The sequence below is a fragment of the Hippocampus zosterae genome, chromosome 16 (assembly GCF_025434085.1).
Source record: "Hippocampus zosterae strain Florida chromosome 16, ASM2543408v3, whole genome shotgun sequence".
NCBI classification, from domain to species: Eukaryota; Metazoa; Chordata; class Actinopteri; order Syngnathiformes; family Syngnathidae; genus Hippocampus; species Hippocampus zosterae.
In genome coordinates this window covers 8007377-8032541 of record NC_067466.1, presented here as the reverse complement: position 1 = coordinate 8032541, position 25165 = coordinate 8007377, and the positions used below count along the sequence as shown (strand labels likewise).

At 40.3% G+C, this 25165-nt stretch overlaps 2 protein-coding genes across 9 annotated transcripts in view; one reads left to right on the top strand and one right to left on the bottom strand.

Moving 5' to 3' along the window:
* Positions 1 to 4270: 4270 nt before the first annotated feature.
* p2rx1 (purinergic receptor P2X, ligand-gated ion channel, 1) lies at positions 4271 to 19316 on the top strand. 7 transcript variants are annotated; one of them, XM_052047931.1, is made up of 14 exons: positions 4271 to 4666; positions 9102 to 9246; positions 10961 to 11032; positions 12401 to 12458; positions 13510 to 13597; positions 13680 to 13760; positions 14871 to 15012; positions 15171 to 15316; positions 15523 to 15613; positions 16687 to 16752; positions 16854 to 16949; positions 17273 to 17365; positions 17464 to 17535; positions 18311 to 19316. In XM_052047931.1, the coding sequence occupies exons 1-14, from the start codon at positions 4530 to 4532 to the stop codon at positions 18338 to 18340; spliced, it is 1317 nt and encodes a 438-aa protein (XP_051903891.1). In that variant the 5' UTR covers positions 4271 to 4529; the 3' UTR covers positions 18341 to 19316. The 7 variants fall into 7 exon arrangements, with proteins under 7 accessions (XP_051903891.1, XP_051903890.1, XP_051903892.1 ...); XM_052047930.1 differs by having other exon boundaries at positions 4274 to 4666; positions 12401 to 12470; XM_052047932.1 differs by having other exon boundaries at positions 4283 to 4666; positions 12401 to 12470; positions 18335 to 19316.
* A 565-nt stretch (positions 19317 to 19881) lies between these two features.
* The window catches only part of camkk1a (calcium/calmodulin-dependent protein kinase kinase 1, alpha a), a 42683-nt gene continuing 37399 nt past the window's right edge, over positions 19882 to 25165 (bottom strand). The window contains exons 15-17 of one of the 2 annotated variants that reach the window (XM_052047854.1): positions 24855 to 24958; positions 23943 to 23990; positions 19882 to 22502 (exon numbers count right to left, since the gene is read on the bottom strand). In XM_052047854.1, coding sequence (XP_051903814.1) covers positions 22430 to 22502; positions 23943 to 23990; positions 24855 to 24958 — 225 coding nt within the window. In that variant the 3' untranslated portion in view covers positions 19882 to 22429. The remainder of the gene's footprint in view (positions 22503 to 23942; positions 23991 to 24854; positions 24959 to 25165) is intronic. The other variant, XM_052047855.1, reaches the window with a different exon arrangement.

The window sequence follows — 25165 nt, the reverse complement described above, 5'->3', positions numbered from 1 at the left end:
GCTATTTTAGCTGTACCTAGCCTCCGTTCTTTGCCGCCCTATAGTTTTTTTTTTTTTTATTGCCAGCTCAGTTTGGTTCTGAGGCCAAAGTGTTAGCTGGTTGGATCTTGGTGCCAATCAAGTGTTGAAATGAGTTGAGGGGATTCATTTTGGACAAATATAGTTCTTTGCTGCTATCTTATGGCATCTACAATCCAGTATACCTTTTTCGGGTGGCGTCAATTACTTGCAGATTTTCGCCATTTACAGCTGGACTATGTCCCTATACAGAATGTAAATCGTACATCACTGATACATGTGCCCAGAGACCCTCTCATGACTGCAACAGGTGGATTCAATAACATAACTCAAACAACAGCAGTCACAGTTCAACAACTTTTACTGACTAAGGTGAGCTATGAGGCGGCCAGGGGTGAGTTGCTCATCAAGCTGTTTTAGCTGATGGTCTTGGGATCGGATACGAACCTCAAAGGGTTTGCTTGTCCATGTTGACCAACTTGTCTCATCCAAACCACAGCCAGTAGACTCAATAGCACGACTCGGACGACAGGAAATGGTTCAATAATGTTTACAAGGTCAATACATGAGGGTTTTTATTGGCTTTGGAAGATAATCCGGTTGGAAATGCTGAAGGATGGCCTTTTTCAAGGTACTCTATTTGGTCAAATATGACTGGAATTGTTGAATGGGTGAATTTCTCATTAATGCTCGAGAGATAAATGATCGCTGTTTTGCTGAATCGATATGTGCAAACCAGCTCTCCTCTGCTTGGCCGCCTTGGGATCCCCGGGAGGAGCTGCAAGAAGTGGCTGGGGAGGAGGAAGTCTGGCCTTCCTTGCTAAAATGGCTGCCCAGCAACACGACCTCAGATAAATGGTAAACAATGGATGGATGGATGGTCGTTGTCAATATCTCAGCCGTCATTACAAAATGGGATGCCTTGGGCGACAAGCCTGTAAAACCTTTTCTATTTTGCTTCCCATTAAGTGTCTCAGTCATGTGAACACATACCGACACAACACGACGTAAATGGAATATTTATTTTTTTTCTTGTTATCATTATAATCCATTTCCCTTGGTGTCCCGTTAGATGTAGCATTTTCTGCACTGTTGGTATTCCCATCAATGGTGCCCACACAACATTGATGTCTCCAATATTCCTTCCTCAAACCCCCCGATCCATTAGCTGTCCCCCTCATGGACATCAAACAGTTTGGAGCTCAAGCCTTCCGGCTCAACTGCATGTATGTATTGTCGCAGTGTCCCTTTTATTAATATCGGTAATAAATTAGCTGGTTCAGTATATCTAGCTAGTGGGTGTTTGTATCCGAGGTCATAGTGTTAGTTTTCCTTCCTGGTTGCTGCAAAATTAAGACTTTCTCTTTTTACCTATTGTTGTTTGACCTCTTGCATTATCCGGAGAAGCTTATCCTTATTTTTCCTCCCTGAACTTTTCCAAACTTTCCGATTGCTCCTCCTTCCTTTTCCTCTTCCTGTCTTCCAACTGCGGCCCGGGCTGCCTCATTTATCTCATCCTTAACTTCTTGGATCTTAACTCATTCACTCTCTCTGTCCTGATGAGAGTGCTCCTGCTTTAGCCAACATAAGTGGTTGTCTTTTCTGGTTATGCGTTTTCATGTTTAAGAGCTTATCATTTTTATCATAACAATTCAAAACCTCTTATTAGTGCCCTTTTTTGCCATGCTGCTGTACTGCGGTGGATTTGACAATAAATATGTAGAGACTGGTGATTTAATCCATATAAAGTTACATCGACTGCGATTTGATGATTCTGCTGAGGATCGGATCGAGGCCAGGTTGAGTCATCATCGTGCACTGACTTAGTTTGGACTTGATTTGGATTGTTTTTGTTTTTAAATCTGGCTTCCTCTAGCTGACTTAACCTCTTCGTTATTTTCTTGATTATTTCACCTTCATGTGAAACAATTTGAGGATTTGTAATTCCTCATCTGATTAGCCTTTGAGGCTTTAGTCCTTAATTTGGAGTCCCGTCTCCTTGCATAAACTGACACCACATGTGCCACCGTGAGGTCAGCTTTGATTTAAATTCTTTGTGCCTATGTCCACTTCGTATTTTTTTTTCTTTTCATCTGTGAAAACGGGTCGCTGTAAAAGGCGACTCGGTGGACATTCACTCTGTCTGCCCCTGTTGGTCATTGTTTTTCTATTTCTCTTGGAGGAGTTGTATCTGTTCCATTTCGTTGCACCTTGTGGCACAATGACAATAAAACTATTCTGATTCACTGTGGCAGTATTTATTCCCATTCAAAATCCGTGCAGGACATTGTTCCACTTAAATCTCAACACTTCACACTATCTTCATTAATATGCTTGCCTCCTGGGGAGTACAATACCCTTTGACACCACCCTTTTTCCTGCAACACAACAGAAAACAGCAAAGTTAATTACACTAAAGCACGGATGTCAAACTCATTTTTTTGTCGCTGGCCACTTCGGAGTTACGGGTTGCCTCGGAGGGCCGGTGCAAAATCTCAACATTATTTATTACCAATGACGATTTGACATTTCGGTACAGATTTCAACAAGAATCACGAAAGTTGACACACATGATTTGCTCCCGCGGGCCGCATAAAATTATGTGGGGGGTCGGATTTGGCCCCAAGGCCTTGACTTTGACACCCGTGCACAAGTGTTTTTTTTTTCCATCCACAGTCTGAGTACTAGTAAATGCCTTTAGAAAGTCATAGTCGGCGCTGATTTTCAAGTATTCTTAACGTTTCTGTCATTCAAGCACCGTTTCATCTGTACAAGGTCACACTGAGTCACTCGTTTCTTCGTGTTTTATTCTTTCTCACTCTTTGATACTCTGTGTCGATGTTAAATGTACATTATATCTGTATAGGCCTGATGAATACTTATAAATCATCTGGTCTGATCAGGGAAATATTCTCATGAGGATAGTATGCAGTGTGCTTATGAAACAAAAAGCTCATTCCAGGTCACACCTCAGTCCTGCAAAAGATTTGGAGACCAATGTCAGTCTGACCCATCGTTTTCTCTTTTACTGACCCTTATATATATGCCAACTGAGCTATAAAAATTGAGTTTCATGCAACATAATATGAAAACCATTTTAGTAACTTCAGAACAGCCACACAGTGTTGCCAAAGAGGAGAGAGAAAGAGAAAAAGGGGTAGTCGGAGACAATCAGACTGATTACCTCACTCCTCTCTTAACAACAGTAATTATAGTTTGTGTAAATTATAAATATATCGATAAATTATTCTCATCGGTGTAGAGGTGTCCATGTGTTCATAGCACATTTGAACACTCTTTATCATTTTTGGAAGCTTTAACTACATACACCCAATGCCTGTTATCGGATACTGACGTCGACAACCAAATATTTCCTTCACAGACCATTTGTATCCTAAGCTTCTCATTGTAACCACGGGCTAGGGCCACTGTTGTGTATATTCCTTGAAAACATTCTCACTAATTCGAGTATACTTGCTCTACCGTTTTCTAAACCAATTATGCTCTACTGTACGTCCTGACAATTGACTCGAGTCTCCTTTAGTAAAACACACAAAGGCTTTCCCGATCACTCTGAGGGCAAACCTGTGTTAGATGAGACAAAACCTGAGCCGTTCGAGAGTTCTTAGTTTTATCTGGATCCAGATAAAAAAAAAATAGGTATGTGATTTTACTTTTTTGCAACCTCTTGGTGAAATAAAATTCAGTAAATTCAACAAAAACTGATTTTCAGCCTGAGTGGAATTTTTATTTAAAATAGATTATTATTTGTACTTAGTATCATACAGATAAGACATAATCTACTTTCTCGGCACTCAAATTATAAATTCAAAGCACCTTGTGGAAGGCGGAAGCACAATTTGTTGTCCGTCAGAACACCATCACTCGAAATGATGATAATAAGGCGGCTTAATGTCTGCAAATAGTGGCACGGGGGTCGGCAAACAGGCAATGTGTATTCGTCTCAACTTTGTGGCATCTATCTCCGCCTCACATGCAGGAAGTGTGTGTCAAGAAGATGATGATAAGGTTTGATTGCTTAAAGAAAGCACATGCTCCTTTGCGCAAGTGCCTCTGCGTCTGTGTGTGTGTGTGTGCGTGTGTGTGTGCGTGTGTGTGTGTGTGTGTGTCAGCAACAAGACTCATTTCGAAACAACATACACAAAATATGTAATTCCCCAAAATATCACTATGTGAATGTTGAGCCAAAGACATAATAAAAGATGAAGCAGTTAATAAATGCAAAGATCCACAGGCTAAAGGGGCAAAAGAAAGGCAGGAAGGGAGGGAGGAAGGGAGACAGACAGACAGAGAGAGAGAGAGAGAGAGAGAGAGAGAGAGGGAGGAAGTCAAGACTTCTCTTGAAGTGCATCCGACATTCCTTGAGAGAGAAGAGGTGGCAGAAGACCTTCGTCACTGCTGAGGGGAAGCAGTCCAGAGGGAGCGCAAGCGTTTGGGTGCTCCGAGTGAGGTGAAGAGCCCCCTCCTCTCGCTTGGTCAGCCACCTGAAAATGAAGAGCCAAATCACCAACGCCCTCTCTGACTTTTTCTTCGAGTATGAGACCCCGCGCCAGGTGCTGGTCAGGAATAGGAGAGTAGGGGTGGTTTGTCGCCTCATCCAGCTGGGGGTCTTGGCTTACATCATCGGGTAAGACTTTTATGTCTTGGCTGCCTAGAATACAGAAGTTTGCATTGTCCAGAAAGTCCGGGCTTGTTTGGAGTGGCCTCACGGCGTGACCTGAATTCCAACAGCTTCTTCATCCCAATCGTTCTCATTATATTTTGCATAAAAGGATTATTGGATTTTGAATGTCTCTGATGCTAAGGAGAAAAGATTGATGATTCGCATCGTTCGTTCTTCTTCAAGTTGAAACAAACGTGCAAGCTGACCCACTCGTTGCATCCACAAACATGCGCGCACTGACATGTATGATGACTTCACTAAATGTCTCCTCAAAGGTCTGCTTTCTTTTGGACCACTTGCCAGGACTGCATGCTGATTTGTGTTTTGTTGTTTGAGTTACTTCTAAGTGTGTGTGTGTGTGTGCGTGCACCTTAGGCTGCAGAACCCGAGGAACTGTGTCTGATGAACAGGTTGGGACATATGCTAGCATTGATAACAATCAAGTGCTGCCCAATTCCCTGCCAAACAGTGCGGAGGAGTGTTGCCTTCAACAATTTGTGTGTGTGTGTGTGTGTGTAAAACATATGTAATGACCTACACTTCACCTTCAAGTTAAACTGAGTTAAATTCAATTAGGATTTAATACATGGGTATATTTAAGCTGTCGCGTTCATTTTTTTGTGATTAGCGGTTTGTTGAAAATGTCATTATTCTAAAAATTGCTAATTTTAATATCCTTATCAAATTTCATAACGAATAGATTGGAAGACTCATCATTCATTCACGAGTGTCCGTAATATGGTTTGGGGGACCAATTGTAGCCCACTGTCCATGGTCCATTGTCTTTTAATGGCATTTCTAAAAGTATTTTGTAACATTATTGATAACATTATTATATAACGTTAGCTTATTGATAGCATGCCCTTGTTTTGATTCAGAATGTGGTTATGCTTTGGATAATTGTCAGTGTAGCGTCAGAGCCACCCCAAAATCCCGCCCCCCCTCCAAAAAAAAAGTTATTTGCCTTTGACAATTAGCAGCTTTTCAAAGTAATCATTTTATATACGGTATAAGCAAATTATAAATGTTTGAAGGATTGGTTTGAATGTGTTTAACCCTTTCGGGGACAGCGGTTACTACAGTGGACATCTTATCATGTTATCAGGTTACAAGGTGCATGAAAGGGTTAATAAGTCGAAAAATGTCAAAGTAGCCCTTTAATGTCAAAGTGCAAAAGATTGCACTAACTCAAAATTGTCAGACACAAAAATGCAGAGAAAACTATGAGGGGGAAAATGAGTTTTTTTTTTTGAGAAAAGAAAAAAAAGATTTTGGTCAGGGTGTGAATTACTGTACAGAATTAGAATTAGAGTATTATCAGGTGGGTAGCCATTAGAGGAGGATATGCTAGCATGTTTTTGAGGGTTTTGAAGATCCACGAAAGATCATTCCTAGTTTAACCTTGTGGAAGCAGCACTTTGACATTGGTTTTAAATTTTGCACCGTCTTTCAAACATTTAGCTGGGCTCATGTGTTTTTGTATTAGGGTTTCACAATGTGATTATGATTTCTAATTTGGATGTCTTCATCTGGGATCAGTGAACCATCGATTGGCTTTTCATATAATCTAGATTTTATTTTAATTTCTGGAGCTATGCATTCTTCTTAGTGTTAAGGAAAGCATAAATATGTGGACTCTCAATCTCCATTGAGTTTTTTTTCCTCCCCAAGGCATGAAAATTCAACAGTTTAGTGAGCAAATGGTGCTTTGCATTAATCTTTCCTAAAATACAACATGAAAAGGAAAAGGGTTTCAGCCGAGAACGTAATCTTGGATGAAGCCAGACGTAAACGACTGGTCTAAAAAATGAACAAATTGAAAAAAAAACCCCAACCTAATTAATTCCCCGAATGTCACATTTAAAGTGACAAAAATGACAACCCATTGTTTGAGATGTGAGACGGATGGTGATGTTTGAAACACTGACGGGTAATCGCGGCAGCACAGCATGGTGAAAGAAAAGCCCTTAGCGCATCAAGAGGCCTCCTTTCTGCCGCTGTTCTCCTTCTGTCGCAGCAGATACAGATACAGATCTCACTTCCACTGTTAGACTTCCATTTTTCATGCTTTTCCAGGCTCTCGTTTTTCTTTCAATGAGCTCTAGTTTCCCACACTTCTCCTATAAACTGACATCATTTGATTTACCCAAAAGAAGTTGGCTTATTTGCATACACTCCATTTCGCTCCATCCATTCATTATATGAGCCGCTTACCCTCACAAGGGTCGCAGGTGTGCTGGAGTCTATCCCAGCTGTCTTTGGGCAGTAGGGGCGACACACCCTCAATAACTTGCCAGACAGTTGAAGGGCACACATAGACGAACACCCATTCAGGCTCACAATCACACCTAGGGACAATTTACTGCGTTCCGTTAACCTGTTATGCATGTTTTTGGAATGAGCGAGGAAACCGGAGTACCCGGAGAAAACCCACACAGGCACGGCGGGAACATGCAACACCATTTTCCAATTAAAACACAACCAGAAACTCCAACACGCTGTATTTTTGTCATAATTATTTTTCAGACATTTAAGACATAAAATTCACTAATTTTGTAAGACCATAATGCATGCATTAGCTTTGACACTATAGTGCTTTTAAAAAACTATTTTTTTGTTATTGTTTAAATTACAATAAAAAGATGAGATCTAATGATTTCCAACACAAGTGTGTTAAATATTCTTCCTTTACAAAAGTAATGTCCAGTTTTGACTGACAATATTCGAAAAGTATTCTTTTAATAATACGTTTCATGTGGTTGTAGTTTGCTGTCGCGCACAGCACATCATACTGAGAAATACAAATGCATGCATTAACTACTGTAACACAGCTAAATGAAATGTTAGATATTTATGGATGATTCATTTCTATGCAATTACAAACCTCACTCACAGCAAAATTGTTACATTTATTTTTAATATTCTTTTAATGTGATCTCATGCAAGTGGTCATCATGGCATGGCTGGTCAATTTTTAATTGTGATAATTGCATTAATAACCTAAAAACAACTTTAGAACTCAAATGTTTTCATTTGGGTTAAAGCTTCATAGGCTGATGCATAAATGTGCCTGTAGTGCTTTTCCTCATCGGATTGTGAGTAAACCGGGGTCTATACCAGCATGTGTTTAGGCCTGAAGCAGGGTGCACCCTGGACTGGTTGCGAGCCACTCATGGGGCACATATAGACCGAGAATTATTCACACTCATATTCATGCCTATGAACCATTTAGAGTCTTCAGTTTACCCAACCGAGTGGGGGAGGAAAGCGGATTACCCAAGAACGGATAGGAAGAGAGGTCTGAACTGAATTGTCAAACTGTTGACTGAAAATGAGAGAATGCACTTTCGAATAATGACGGCCACTTTGCTGCTTTGTCTTTTTGTACAAATACTGTATTGTTGCATCCACAAGTGCTTGGACAACCTTTGAGGCTTTTATCTTCATACATCGCAACAATAGATATGAAATTGAAAGGCATTGTGGTGTGGGGTCGATTATCATTTTAAATTTAAAAGTATTCATGAAACGATGGTAGGGCTTATAGTCTTTTTTTTTTTTTTTTGCAGAATAGCTCCAACGTAAGGTGATGAAAATTATTGGGACACAGAATATAAATGTGGTGGTGGTGGTGGTGGTGGTGGTGGTGGTGGTGAGGGGCGGGGTTGACGCAAAGTTTTTAAGATTAGACTTTACCAGAAAACATCCGAAACAAGATTCTTTGTCAAAGTCAATTTTTTTTTCAGAACGACAGGAAAGATAAAATAATAATTGTGAAGGAATAGAATAGTTAATGACACAAAGTATGGAGATGTCACCTAATGGTGCACCAGTGTATTTGAGATGACCGATAGAAGTTACAAAAATGAACTGAAGTGTATGCAGTGTTGTCATACTCTCATGAGAATGAATGCAACAAGACTACAGAAAATGACTTCTTTAAGGCATATGAATCCGAGATTCTACAATGGTCAGGTCAGAGGTCAAAAGAGAATTCTTTTTCCTTGGCGAAGACATAAAGTTAAGCCAGTCAGACAAAAAACAAACAACAAAAAGTAGCTTCAGTCAAGCCCTGACAAATGACTTCCACAGAGGAAACGGTCACTGCTCAAATACTCCATCTTACTGTGTGAGGTAGCTATTCATGTGTCATATGAGCACACAAATAATCCATCACTCTCTCTTATTGCGACATTTCAAGTAGAAGTCCACGACATTATGCAACTCCACTGACTCACGCGTGAGGCATGCTGTTGGCATGGCAAGATTGCAGTGCGTCATGTCAATTCAACACTATCCCGAACGTGTCCTTGCCTGTGAGCTCAGATGCTTGGCAAGGGCGTAGCTGGATTCTGAGGTCATGACGGGCCTGACCGATTGCGTCCCTTGTCCTGTACAGGTGGGTGTTCATCTACGAGAAAGGGTACCAGTCCACAGACACGGCGGTCAGCTCCGTCTTTACCAAAATGAAAGGAGTGGGCTACACCAACGTGAGCGGAGAGGAGAGAGTGTGGGATGTAGCTGACTATGTCTTCCCGCCGCAGGTTAGTCACTAGATTGCTCGTGGCGATTCCCACAGGCAACGTTCTTCATAAAGTTCAACCACTGCGGTAAACGCGAATCGAGGCGTCGCACTGGACGCACTGTCAAACCCGGTCGACATCTCAAGTCACCATTGTCCTTGCCTCAATAAATCAAACTGTCAGTTCATTAAAATCAGACTCATTCGAGATGAAAACAGTACGATTTGCTCTCCCCAAAAGCTGCACGGCGACCACCTGGCGACAAAGCTCAAGGTTTATAACGTCATTGTTAGCTTGACTTCATGCCAGAAGTAATCAACGAGGACACATGACAGGACGGGCACAGATTCAGTTTCACCTCAAGGTGTCTTTGTGCTCTCTCGCCTGTGTCTCATAAAGCACAGAGCAAACAGTCGATGAAAAGACCGCGGTCAATATATTTCTTTGTTTACCTAAACTGTTCCTGGGTCCTGTTAACTCTGAGAAAGAAATAAAGGCTCGGTGGATTGTCTTGTTCGGCTGTAAGGTGTTGGGTGTGGACCTTTTTTGCAATTATACGACCGGCTTACGTAAAACACTCAACTGCCATGCGATTAAACTAAAGACAACTTTCATTTCTTCGGATTTTGCCGTTCGCACCACCGCAACGGGTTGAGTGAATGTGTACCTCTTTTAGCTTTAATTAAAGGGCTTAAAAAATAGAGATTTTTAGCATGGACGCTGGAAAATAAAAAAGAGAAGCGACTCTACAACGACTTAAAAATGAAGCTAACCTAAGATGATTATATTGTGTGCAGCCAAAATTAAATTGAGTAAATTCAACACATCATTTTCTTCAGTGTAGGAATTACAGCCACGAAGAGTACTTCAATCCATGATAAATTAACGGAATTTTATGAAAATGATGGAAATCTGAAATGTATGGGGAACGAATGGAACAGTTCACAATCAACAGCATTTATTTATGTACATATTTATTTAAATGGGATAGATAGCATCGCCGTCGATAAAATACATTTTAGCCGTATAATAATTTTCCAATTGTAGTCGCATACATTAAAACACAGAAATAGCACCGACAATACACTGTTTGCACATCTCTGTAATACCAGAGAAAAATCATAAAAATAAACCTTACAAAAACGCAGTTAACTGTAAAACAAGTGGAATAAAATGGGTGAAGTGCAAGTTATATTGAGCTACCATGAATATATTGTTGTATTTTTTTAAGTGCTTACAGGCAAATGGCTTTAGAAGGTGCTGTTCATCAAGTGCCCGTGTAAGAGTCTTTGAGTGTTCGCGAGTGTTGATGAGTGATCGGCCACGTTTTCAGCTGCCTCTTGAACGAAACAGAGGTGAAGCTCTCGATAGCCATTGGCAAAAGTGATCCAACATGCACAGTCTTCTACAGATAAAACATTTCGGAGAAAAAGTAGGATTTTCTGAATTCTACCCAACAGTCCCCCCTGAAGGCTGAACTGTGCTAGTTTTTCAGACTTTACTATAAATTCCCCCTCCCCCCCACAGGTGGTCGGTCCATATACCAGACAGCCCTTTTTAACGAACTCTATAAATGCTCAAAACTTTGGAATGTCAAGTAACAATTGCGTAGGTTCTGTATTAAATGTAAATGATGTTCGCGGTGTAAAAAAAAGTCTCACAATCATCTGGATCTGGCTATTTATTATGTGACTGTTTAACATACTGTTAACTATTTGTCTTCTGTAAACCACAGGGAGACTCTTCATTTGTGGTGATGACTAACTACATTATCACGGAAGGTCAAAAGATGGGAAAGTGTCCGGAGGTATGCAAGTCCCTCTCCTCCCTACCCCTTCACTCAGACATATTGTATTTATATCATAGAGGTGTCCAAAAACCTTAAAATAAAACAGAAAGAGGGTCTCATTCCAAAACTGTTTTTATAACTGTGCCAAATAGGAAACATTGTTGCATTGATTTTGGTTGTCAAAAGACTAATTATGGTCGTACGTGTGTATTTCAGACACTTTTAAAAAAACATTTTACAGTGAAAATACCAAAGTTGAACTTTACAACGGTGGTAAAAATTGGAGGGGTGTGTAAACTAACGATGAGTGTGCCTTCCATTTTTTGGGGGAGTGATCGTACCACAGACATGTACCAATGTTGGTATTTATAGTAAATATCACTTCTCGATTGATTTGAAAATTTGTCTCTTATCTCATTACAAACTGAGCAAAATACTTCTGTTGGAGGAAATAGGGAGCGTGCCTTGCAGCGAATAGCAAAAATCAGAATAATTGATGCCCATCCCCAAAAGGTTTATGCTGTAAATATTTATAAATGCCACAAGATGAGAACCAAGGACTACTTATTTCTAGAGAAGCCTCCTCAACTCACCTCAACAGTTGGTTGCCATCCGTTATCCACTGCTATTTCATGGTTCATTTTTGCTAATTCATTACATCGTAATTATAATATCATCACAGCTAGATGAGGTGGCTCGGGCATTCGATTAGGATACCTCCTGAACGCCCCCCCTGGTGAGGGGTTCCTGGCATGTCCCACCAGAAGGAGGCCCCGGGGACGACCCAGGACACGCTGAAGAGACTAAGTCACACAGCTGACCTTGGAAGCTAGAAGAAGTGGCTCAGGAGCGGGAAGTCCGAGCTTGAAAATATGAAATATGAAAATAAACACGCCACCTGCCATAACTTGCATTGAGTCACTCAACACACAAGAGTGTCTAACTGTTAAGCAGTTAACAGCCAGCCACCTCTACACTTTGATTCACTGCGTCTTATGTCGCTCAAACAGCCCATGTCCAGGATTTGGAAATCACATGCAACTGTGCCATGACCCAGGGAGGCATTTTAAAAATAAAGATGACAGTAAGTTCAATGAACAGATTTTTACAATAATCACATTTGATATTTATGAATGAAATTCAACGCATTTCGACGGGCGCCAATTATATGTGGATTTTTGCTGTTCACCAGCTGTCCCGGTTCCTATCCCACCACCCCGTGAAAGGCAGAGGTCCATCATAACATAAATGCAAACGACCATAAAAATGGCCAGAGAAACTTGCCAGCGAACCAACTTTGGAGGTTTCACTGTACATTGGCTGACTTTTTCTTAACTTCTATAAGAAGAAAAAAAAAAACTAACCCCAGTTCATTATTTCCAACAGCTCCCAGGCAAGCACAATTGTAGCTCTGACGCCGACTGCGAAGGAGGGAGTTTCAAACGTACGGGACATGGTAAATCCTGACGGCCCGACAGTGTGTGACCGCACCAGTCCTCACTGAACAACCGTCTACTTTTCTGTGGGGGAAACCAAGAGATCACTCCTGGCTATTCTTCTCGTATTTGACTTGGCCTCAGACTTATAGCCCTCCTCAAACTTCTCAAAGCCTTTTTAAGACATGATGATGCCGAGTGGACGGATGAGATAAAGAGCTCACCGGCCTTGTGTTTGCAAAATGGGCTTTGGCTAATGAGAACTGCTATAAGTTGAACTCGTGCAAAAAAAAAGAAAAAGAAAAGAAGACTCATCGTTGGCAAACATTTGATGTCTCTTTTTTAATTCTTGCCCCTGGACTTTGTGCATGCTTCTATCTTGTCTCGCTTCACATTCAAGCATGTGTCTAATCTCCACCTTAAGCAAATAAATGCATACGTCCATCTACGCAAATAGACTCAATGTTCGTGCTACGTATGAGCTGATATCAAGCCACTAAAAACAAACATGAGAGCTACTTTTATCGGCCCAACATCTAATTTGTCACTCAGTTCAAAGATAGTTCGGCATATTTCGTGTCCTCCATCTTTCAATATTTAACTATTTATGTCCTCTGCATGACTCCCCACATCAAACCGAAGAGTTAAGACATTGCTTGATGTGTGTACCAATCAAGCTTACATCGAGGCGCCACTCGGAGCGTCGGTCATCTCACGAGAACGAGTAAGCTAGGGAGATGTCGGGGAGGAGGCTTATGGCGAATGACCAAATGCCTTCGAGGAAACCGACTGTGAATTCATCTATGGTACGGATAGAGAAGCCGCAGAGAGAGAGAGGGAAGGGAATCGGCAAATTCAGCATCTGCTTTGCTTCACATCTCGCTTGCTACAGTTGATGCTAATTAAAGATAAGTCGATCACAAGTGGAAGCAGAAAATGTTTGGAGTGGCACATGTCCCCCCTCCCAGCTCCCACCCCCTAAGCGCCCGCTCAAAATAATATGTACTTGGCTAGTGCTGCAGCGATTCTGGATATTTTGATGGATGTTTTTCTTTCAAGGACATATGACTGGTGTGTGTGATAATGCAACAAAGACTTGCGAGGTTCTGGCATGGTGCCCTGTTGAGAATGACCACAACATACCAGAGTAAGTTCTTAACCCTGAATTGTTACTATTCTTTAGCCTGTTTCAAAGAAAGAGAGCTTGTACAATTTTCTTGTTTCTCCAGCCCTCCCCTCTTGAGGTCTGCAGAGAACTACACACTGTTCATCAAGAACTCTGTAACATTCCCCATATTTGGTGTGACAAGGTATGCATGACCAAAATTTAGATGTGATGAACCTAGAAAGCATTTTGTAGAAAAAATGCACAAGCTAAATATTAAAAAGAAACAATATTATAGAATTATTATGGTTATGAGAATCTACCCAAACCAATCTGTGGTGCATTGAAAAGAATAATCACTGGTGACATTTTTTTTTAGCTAATGTGCATCATAACATAACAGTAGTTAGCAATATTATTTAACATTCAAAAGGACTCATTTCTTCCAAATACATTTGACACATTATAGAATACTTGTTGCTAAGTCTCGTGAAAAGAAAGAAAGAAAGAAAGAAAGAAAGAAAGAAAGAAAGAAAGAAAGAAAGAAAGAAAGAAAGAGAAAAAAAGAACATTGCTACCTAAGATATGAACAAACAAGTCAAATTACGTCCATGCTATAATTATATCAAAAGAGATCCGATCCAAAAGAGCCACGGCACTAATTCTGCCTCCTGCTTGGTTCTGGCTGATTCTGTTAGCTAATAATATGTCAATACTGGATTTATTTATTTATTATTATTATTTTTTTTTTGCAGTGGCGTTGCACTGCACCCTACTGGGAGGTCTTTAAAATACATCTTTCAATACACACAATGCAACGCCGAGTTTCGTTTTACACTTACTGTCACAAGCTGGTTTTTCCTGGCGCTGGAGTACCCAAGTGCAAGAAAGCAGGGTGGCAGGACTGGGGAGCAGGAGGAATCTCAAAAAACATTCACTCCTAGAAAAAAAATATAAACAAAAGGAAAAGAAAACCGGAATTATAGAGGAAAAGGCCCAAGAAAACCAAACTCACTCAGGGAACTTTGACTATGACAGAAACAGAAGCAATCAACCGACAAAGACAAAAATAAAGCAGAGAACTCAATACAAGCAAACTGCCGAGACGAGCAGCACCTGGATAAGAGTACCCGAGGAAGCCGATTGGTCGAGACAAGGGACCGGCTTGACGTGAACAGGAAAACAAAGACAGCTAGGATAGGCTCCAACTGACCCGTGACCCTAGTGAGGACAAGCAGGATAGAAAATTTATGAATGTACAGTGCAGGAAAATGCGTAACAAAAATCCCAGATGTTCACGTTGTCGTTTTTGCAGGAGTAACCTTGTCGAGGGCATTGATGCAACATATATCAACAAATGTCTTCACAATACAAGAGATTCTCCACTGTGTCCCATATTCAGACTGGGAGACATAGTCAAGGAGTCTGGCTTTAATTTTGAAACAATTGCCAAAGTGGTAAGTTTAATGTGAACAATTGGCTGTGAATGGGAAGGGATATTATAATTGTTTATTTTTTGGGGGGGACATTTCAAACCAGTTCAGTTTTTAACAGAGCGCTTTTTGTTTGTTCGCTTCTGATTATAATGACACTTTGTGTTGCTCATTTTGTGCAGGGAGGGGCCATTGGCATCGTGGTTGACTGGACATGCAACTTTGATGTGGATGTAAAATATTGCAAACCCACATACAACTTCCATGGACTGTATGGAAACCCCGAAGAGACAGACAAAGCCAGAGCATCAGTTGGCTACAACTTTAGGTGTGTAGGCATATTTCTTTGGATGAACATGGTTACTACGTAGTTATTTCAAGCATTGTTGTGTGTGCTTTTGGTTCTACTTTCAGTGCCTCCTAATTCTGATTCTCAAAATGATGAGTAGTGTAGTAGAATGGAGAAAATTACGTGTGTGTGATGTGGTAAATGAGAGCATGGATATAATGTTAACATTTCCATAACTCTTTCAGGTATGCAAAACATTATATGGAGGGCAAGGAACAAAAAAGAACCCTCCTAAAAGTGTTTGGCATTCGGATAGATATCATTGTGCAATCGCTGGTAAGTCAAATCCTAACGTATTTGTGGAAGTATTAACACTGACCAATTCATTATGTATGCCTCTACAATCTGCTGAGATTTCCTAAAAGAGCTCTCTTGGAAATGGTACCTAATGCTTCACAATAATTGTTTGCTCCAGTGGTTTTTATGAAAGCAACATTTTCCAGAGAAATGTAGGGGGAGAGCAGAAGCGTGACAAAATGAACAACGTGCACATATTTAAAAACTCAATGCGCTAAACTTCACGCAAAGACGTAAAAACACTATCGTATAGCATCATTTCGTCAAAACGAAAAGAAAAACATTATATATATATATATATTATATATATATTATATATATATATTATATATATATTGCGCGTCGTCCCGCACGCGGCCTGTCCTTCCGTCTGTCCCTTTTCAAAACGTACCTACTTCACCGCGCCGCTGCGCGCCGCCAGTGCGCCGCTCAGGCAGTGGCTCACTACGATCGCGCGGGCATCTTAGCGAAAAAATGTTGTCTACCCACAAGCATTGCAATGAAATTGTTAGTTATTTAGTAGAGCTAAGCATCTCTTTATTTTCGCGATAAGCAATGAAGATGAACAAAAAGTTGAACCAAGCAACAACACTTTTGTGGGCCGAAGGCCCACCTTACCAGCCTTCCGCAGGAACTAGCTGATGAGCCGCCCGGAGGGCGGCGAACCAGCTAGTATATATATAAAATGTAATATACATTATGTAAACACAGTATTCACACACTGTATGTTTTGCGTACAAAATACAATCAACCTCTTCTAAAGAGTTCAAAAAGCCCTTCATCGAAAGTGCCCATCATCAGTACAGCAATAGGAGCTGATTCCGTCTCGTTTGACATAGCATTATTAAATACTTACTTTGATATTTATTACATGAGAGATACCTTATCAGTTATTATGAAGTTGACATGTAGGTTTTCTCATGAAACCCTGCTTCCTTTCTAATTCCTAAAACATTCATATGAGGCTAAAAGTCAAGACTGCACGTTTTATTCCGCGCATGTGGGCATTATTACCGCATTGAATCTGAAACATTCTTACTCTGTATTGACAGGCCAGAAAATTTGATATCATCCCAACATTAACAGCAATAGGCTCCGGAGTGGGCATTTTTGGCGTGGTATGTTGGTACTGACTCTCTCATTATTTATTGGTCTTACAAAGAAAAAAAAACATTTTAATTTGAAAATATCTCAAACAGTTTTAATACCTTTTTTTCAGGCTACTGTTGTCTGTGACTTGGTGCTGCTGTATTTGCTTCCCAAAAGAGAATTTTACAAGAACATGAAATTCAAATACACTGACACACACGGACAGGTAAGCCACATACAAGGTCTGCCTTCGTCAATCAATGTTTCAGTGACGAATCTGTTAGTTTGGCCGCAAGATGGCGGCAGAGGTCAGAAACTGTTCATTTACAGAGAGGATCGACATACCGATTTGATATTATTCATTTTACTAAGTATCCATTACATCTACCTCACAACCGAAACAGCAGCACTCTGCAGTTATTCAATGAATGCTCCCCTATATTGTATAATATTCTAGGCTGAAAAGAAGGAAACCATTCCATACATATATATCATGCCAGACAGTTTGCTCTCCATCAATGAACCAGGCAGGACATTTTGTATTCACAGCATGACAGCGAGTCGCTCGGTTTAGACACAAGCAGCGTCTATTTCACCAGTGAAGCCAAAACAAGACCAGGCCAAGACACTGCTCGGTCAAATGTGAGTCTAGAGTAGCTGTCTAATTCACTGTAACACACCTGTCATGAGTCTCATTTTCATGAGTTTACGCACACTCCCTTGAGTGGTTTTCTTAACAGGGGAATTCCTGTGCTTCTGTGATGCAGGACCATGATTCAGAAGCAGGCAGTACAGAGACAGACGAATCCAAAGTAAGGAATTGCTTTTATTATTATTATTTTGTGGTGTTTTTGACCTCCAGATCTGTGCACTGCATAGACTTTGAACAGTTGAATGGTCATCATCAACTAAAAAGTGTTAATGAAAATTTCCTGTAAACCCTTTCAACGGATTTAACCCACTACTCAATATCTGTGATGAAAAGCCCATTTTCGAGTGGCTAACGTTGATGACAGTGCTCCTGCTACTGGCAAGAGTCTCTGCTTGGCACATGCTGTTGGTTACAAACGTTTGGTGTCACCTTGAAAATGTCGGGTAGTTAAAAAAACCCACAAACGCACACACTCATTTTTAAAAAGGAAGAAAAAAGGAAAGACCAACTATGCTCCAGTAAGGAAGGTGCATAGTTGTGGGTTTGTAAAATTCCACATGAATAGAAGATGTAACAACAACTCAAATACTTGCGCGTGTGGAATGGGGAGCATGAAAGAATCTGATGCAACAGATTTGGAGACGTGAGAAATTCTTCTTCACTGGCCATATTTAAGAGAATTGCTCCAACAATGATTCTTAGTGAAGGTTTTGTCTTAAAATCATAAACTTCTCACATTCTAAAATTAAATATAATCTTTTTCTTTTAAAAAAACGTATGCAGTATTTTTAAAAATTGTGATCAAGAGCTAATTTTGCATTTTTAATTGAATTCTTTTTTGGGGGGTTCTCAGTTTAAAATGTTAGCAAAGCAACATGGATATTTTACTTTTATACCGTTTATTGCAATACAGGAGTTTAACTTTTATTTCTACGACTTCCACTAATATTCCCTTGCAGAAGTGACAACGGGGAAGAATTTCACAGAAGCTGCGTTGCATTTATGTGATACAGTGGAACCTTCAAAAAGACACAAGTCAACACTCCTTCTCAATGGACACAAGAGGACAATGTCTTTGACCTGACTGTGCATCATCGACCCACATCAACAAACAAACCAAAAAGAAACTACAGCTAATTGTGGTAGCAAAACAAAGCGATTAAATTGCAGTTGACAATTTCGCGGTTCCTCACGATGTACGACATGCAACAAAAACGTTTGCAGATGTGTGAACTGTGGACAACTATCTTCTTCTGAGGTTGATCTCATCAAGCTCAGTGAGGTCGTATCGGAAGTACAATGACTTTGCACAAACAACTCACGATTCAATTTATGAATGTCGAAATAGTGAACACCGTTGGGAACTGACCACAAGCAACATAATCGTAAAATGAATATAGATTTTTTTTTTCATGCGTAGGCTTTCCAAAATGCCTTTCAGTTTGGTACACATGAATAATCCAACACAATGGCTGTATAAATAATTCTGCATTTAAAAACACAAAGTCTTGCCCGACGTCATCAGAAAAGCATTAATATCATGTTTTATAACTGCTGGAATGAATGTACCTAACTCAAATAGCATACTGAAAAAAAATCTAGTGAAAGTCGACATTCCCAAAAAACAATACCCACCCTCATATTTAGCATAACATGCTCAAAATGTCTTTGCAAACCCCCCCCCCCCCTCCATTTGCATTGGAATTTGATTGCGGTGGTGCACCTAATAAAGCGAGTGTCCCGATGGGTGGAGGGAACCAGGGATCCACATCAGTTGTGTTGTGCGTCGTGCAATCAATTACCAATTACTGTACTACCTGTCGGTGTCAATGTCAAAGCAAGAATTACACTGTGTGTGAATGTCCGGCTGTCGCACTAACTTCATCTCTGTGTGAACCTCGTGATCCTAATGGAATTCAATAAAACATACTGTAGTTTGGCCACACACACAAAAAAAAAAAGAAAAAACCTTGGATTCTGTCCCATATTTATTGAGTCTTAAATCAAGATGTACAAAAGGCATGCAAAAATAGCTTTGTAAAGTAGATACTGTATTTACAATGTGACCGTATGAGAGTGGAATGTTTCTGCTTCGCTCCAAGAAATATGTACAGTGCTTAACAAACGTATTAGACCAGCACCAATGTTTAGAAGCTCTTATTTTAAAAAAAAACAATGTACCGGTAATTGATGCTAAAATATAAATATTGTCATCTCTGAATTTGTAAATCATGAGTTCGATTAAAATGTTAAGCTCATCTTTATTTGATTAATTTCGGACTTCTCAAAAAGAAGTCAACCGGATCTAATTTAGTTGTCAAAAGGAGATTTCATTTTCCATTCATACGTTTCCTGCTTGGCTTTATTGGGATCACGCCTGAACTGAAGCCTTTCAATCTACCCAACTTTTATCGACCAGTCAGCCCTCTGCACGCCAACCATTCACATTTAGACCAATGGGCAGTTTCCCATCTTCAATAACGGCTAACATGCCAGTTTTTTCCCCCCCAATTGTGAATGGAAGCTGCAGTACCCAACTCCACACTAAAAGGTTTGAATTGAGCAACCCGGGACCTCTCGACTGTGAGGCAGACATGCTAGCCACTCGTACACTGTCCCGCTCATGAATACACTTTAAAATATCTTTATTTTTCTTCAAACCGGTAAAAACATCCACATTAAAACACTTCATAATACCGTTTAGTTTTTTTCTTATGACGTGGTCGAACAAATGAGTTCAGCAAAGTACATGCAAGAAATGTACCAAACAACGCAACACAGACTTTCAACATGGAACAGGACAGTCAAATACACAGCAGCAAGCTCACATTCCTCCATTTTGCTTCACCCTAAATCAATTCCAGTGCAATAATTGCAGCATCCATTTTCATCTTTTCTAAAAGCCCCGTTTTAACGACACCGGGGCACATTTCACATTTCCCATGTAAGAATATATTAACTGTATGCATCATAAAATGCTGCTGGGCATAAATCGCAAACAACATGCATAACAGTAGCATTCCTGCAAGTGTTACAACTTTTCATTGAGGATGCACAGAAAAGCAAACATGCAGGTTATTTACTTCGATATTTTGGAGCTGCAGAATACCGCAAGGGTATGTCATTACACGTTGACCTTTTTTGGGGGGGCCTCTTCTCTTATATACCGACTCAAGAGGTTAACTGACACATGCCTCAGCGAAGATTTCAAAGTTTATAACTTAGCACATCGGGTAAGTGAAAGAAAGCGCTTCTGTAAGTTATTTTATTTGCTGCTTTTACCATTGAATACCTTGAAATATTAGCACAAAACTGTGAAAAGTAAATAAGCACCCAGGAGTAAAGCATCTATTGTTTTTTTTTGTTTTTTTTAAAGGGGATGCACATCATGAATATTAGTCTTGCAGATGTTGCATGTCTTTCATGTAAGAGTGACATAGTTACAGTAAATGTAAAGTGCAAGCAGTGGGTTACCTTTGAAGGTTGATGACCAAATCACAGTAGACAAGAGCCTGAGGGTTTTGGACAAAAAAAAGTGAGCGGCACAGACATGTACATATTAAAAAAGAAAAAAAATATTCACATTGAATGTTTTGCATACACACACAAAAAAAGCCCTTCATTGAAACTTCCCCACATCAGTACTTCAAGGTACAGTAAGAATTTTTTTTTTTAAATGTACAAAACAATAGAGCACTTTTGCTGTTTGATGCCGACACATTTTTGATAATTGCACATGAAGACATAAATATGAAACATCTCTTTTGTCAACACTTTGGAAATAAAGCGAACATTCTCCCTTGATGCAATAGCGGTTAGGCTGTCAGCAGCGTTCGTGATTCCATGAACTCTTTCAAAGTACGCAGACTTGATAAAACGGGATGCAAAACGCTCTCCAATGTTAGTTGGAGCAATATTCCCCCTCGTCATCTTTCACCGGACGACCCTGAGGATGAAACCGATCGAGGGCGTGCAAAGTGCAAGCGCTTGATTCTGTTCTAACATGGAGACAAATGCTACAAAATTGACAAAACCGTCGCGAGATGACTGATAATGACCCCCAAAAAATGACTGAACTCCAGACATTTGGAAAACAAATTCAAGTCACTTACTAAAGACAGAAAGACCCACAAACAAGCATCAAGTGAAGACCTGGTAAAATATCTCAAGGGAGGACAATCGTCATTTGGTGATCTATGGGCTCTTGACCTCAAGCACTCAACTCAGCGACTGCAAATGATTTTCATTCAAGCATTAAAATGCAAATTGAGGGGCTCAGCAGAGAGAGGCTATAATTCCAAAATGGCAAATGGAATATTTTTCTACAGGACTCCACTTCAAACACAATTTGATTGTTTCATTTCAAATCAGTGATGGGGGTGTATGACGGCCAAATCGTGCTAAACTCTTGTCGTTGCCCTGTTATGAAATCTGGAGATGGTTCCAGGAATATTTATAAGACTCTTGTCATAAAATGTCCCCGTCGGTCTGTCCAAGAGCAAAAACTGTTCAAGTGAAGGGCCGCTTTCTTTGTGATCACTGTCAAAAGTGTGGTTGTCGTTATTTTGGGAAGAAATTTCACAGGCTTCAAGGGCAGAGAAGGCAACATAGGAATGAGTAAACAATATGATATAAGAATTGTGGGAATGACCCCGATAAGACCTTGAGACATTTATTTACAAAAATTAAATAAGCCATAATTGGTAAAAAATGAAAAATTCTGCAGTAAGTCATTCAAAGGGAATATACACGCCACGTAGAGTGTCCAACTAGGAAGCCAAGGTCCAGTCTTTGACTTTTCCTTCCTCTTCCACAACAGGCCAACGTGAAAAGAGAAAATGATTAAAAGCGGAGTAAAAAAAAGGGGGGGGCGGAGAGGAATAATGTCACTCCGAGGTCAACAGGAAGTTCAAACACAAGCACGTCCGAGTATGAAAAAAAATACAAACACTGGACTTCCATGCCTGTTTGCTGCGTAGCGCATTAAGTGGCAAGCAAATAACGGTTGAAGCAAAGGAAAGGGAAAGAGAGGTTGAAGAAAAAATGTCCAAGACTCAAGACGAGGGCTCATCTTCATGCAGATCCTCCAGCTCTCCGTCCCTGGGTCCATCACCTGTGCTGCTCTTTCTGGGGGAAAAAAAAAAACATTCGAGAGAAAGAAAGAAGAAGAAGAATGACTGTCAATACACGGGCATCTTCAAATGGAACCAGTGAAAAACGTCCATTACGGATGAGCATTAAATACACAAGGACTGCATCTGACGGCATTAAATGACAGCAGAGGCGGCAGGAAAAAAATGACAAAGAAAGTCAGAGGTGGGAAAGGACCTCAAGAACGAGGCAAGCGGAGGCCGATGATGCGGTGGATGTTGGACACATTGCATTCACCTGCCACAACATTAGGTACACCTGCATAATCTAATCAGCACAATACAAAAGCACTTTGTAGCACTTTGTATTGAGAATGTTGCAGACATTACAATGAGACGGCTGACTTTCACCAAGGCTTAAATTTACTGCATGTCCTCTGTGAATTGCAAACTCATTTTTTAATCTAATTGGGACAGCTACAATATCATCGAAAAACGGGTCTTTATTTGAATTTCAATTCAAAAAGGGAAACTTATTATGGACATAGATGCCTTCAACACTTTTAAAATACTTTTCGATGGCCACCTCCTACTTCATTTCTATTTTTACAATTATTTCAATGGTTTCTTATATAAATATTGTATTCTAAGCTCTAATCATCACCAAATACCGTAAATAGAATCCTGAAATATTTCACTCTCTGTGCAATGAATCCATTCAATATGGTTGAGTTTCAGTTATGGAATTGAACTACTGAAAAAAACAATTGAATGAGATACACCTGTATGTGTGTGTGTATATGTGTGTGTGTGTGTGTATATACACACACACACGAAAACAATTTGTTTATTAATTATTATTTTATTATTGTTATTAAATATGATTATTAGTACTCGTAGCAGCATTAATTTATTCATTTGCACAAGTGGATTTTAACCCATTTCTATCAGAAAGAATAAAACCAGAGATGTATTGAATGCTAAATAGATTGTGTGACAGGTGTTCTGCTCAGAGTAGTTCAATTGTGCCGCATAATACCGAGAGCTGTTTTTTGTGCTACTGCCGTGTGATGTGACTTAGTCATTGGGAATAGGTGACAAAAATATGAGACATATCTGTGAGTGGGATGCAGAGTCGTTGGCACCCCGGTGAAGTATAGCCACAATCACAAAAAAACATTGTTGAATTCATGCCGCTCTGACATCATCGCTCGCCATGATTTGTTGGCTGGTTGGTTAGTTTTATTTTATTATTTCGATCACATTCAGTAATTTATTCATCCGTATAATTTATTTATTGATTTATCTTTTTTTTTTGTTTGGTCAGAATTTCGTATTTGTTGATGTGTGCTTACTGCTGCTCTTCCAGTCAGCTTTCTAAAAGCTGAAGACAAAATACAGCTCTTATTCTGGATCCCCTTCACATTTGCAGGTGTACTTAATGATGTCTCTGGTGAGTGTATATGGCACGTGTTACCTGAGTGATGGGTGCAGTTTTAAAGTTGGCCGGAAAGGCCAAGAGTCCCTGCAGCAAGTAGGAGAAAAGATGGAGAGCCATTTGTGAACGAAAAACCTCCGGAGCTCGGGAGGGGGAAAAAAATGGCAGCTGGTGGAGGCGACTACTGATGCTCTCTCTTCCAATCATTGGGATGAATCATCAGTCAACCTGCAGGGGCTTTACTTGATTGTCTGAATTTGGAGGATCATATTCCTCGAAGGGCATATTTCAATGCTCGCCGCCATTTAATTAATTTCTTTCTTGTCCCATTTCATAGGATTCACAAGGAATTTCCATTGGAATTGCGACTACCGTATGCGTCTCATAATGACTCATCAGGAGGGCAAAAATGGTGATTGAGTCGCTTAGGTGATACATTTATTTTCAGGATGTTTGTTTCTGTACGAGCCATGCAGACCCGCAAACATAAACCAAGCTTTGTTCAAACCAGCTGCCATGGCAATTGTTCATTTTATGCACCCCTGCTGCAGCAATTTGCTGCTGTTTTAAAAGCATTCCGGGATGTGATGAAACATTACCCAATTGGGTCTTTATCGCTGCGTTTTTGTTTGTTTTCCCCCATCCAATCCTTTCTTTGTCCCTGATGTCTGACACCAACATACAAAGAAACCCTTACAAAAGCCAGTAAGCGCCACTGCATACAAATATAGGATGAATTATGGCGCTATGGTGACAGGACAAAGCAGCAGTAAGAGCTGCGGCAGCGACGCTAGCTCGTCTAATAGAAGAGAAAGAGGAGACAGGAGGCAAGTAGCAACCGGAGCCCTCGACCGCAAGCAACCTTAAATATTGAGCAACCATTTGGACCTTTGTGCTCTTTATTCACAAAATAGCAAAAAGACCCCGGATGAGTCTGAGGTCTGGACTTACATGAGCAGGCTGCTGGGTGCCGACATCGACCTCTCTTCCCTTCGACTCGGACACTCAAACGGATTACTGAAGGAGCGTTTCCTCAACATGGCTTTGACCAAGATCTGAAATTCACAATACGAATGGGATTCAAACTGTACAACAGCTTTGGGCTTGTTTTGCATTGTCGTGTTGGATCAGTACGGGACTAAGTTGCTTATGCAGTCGGGGCCTGATTTACCAAAGGGTTGCTTACTTGATTGCTCAGGCAAACAGAGGTGGAAGCTGATCTACTAACGGGGCGCAGCGACAGAATTGCGTCAGCCAAATAG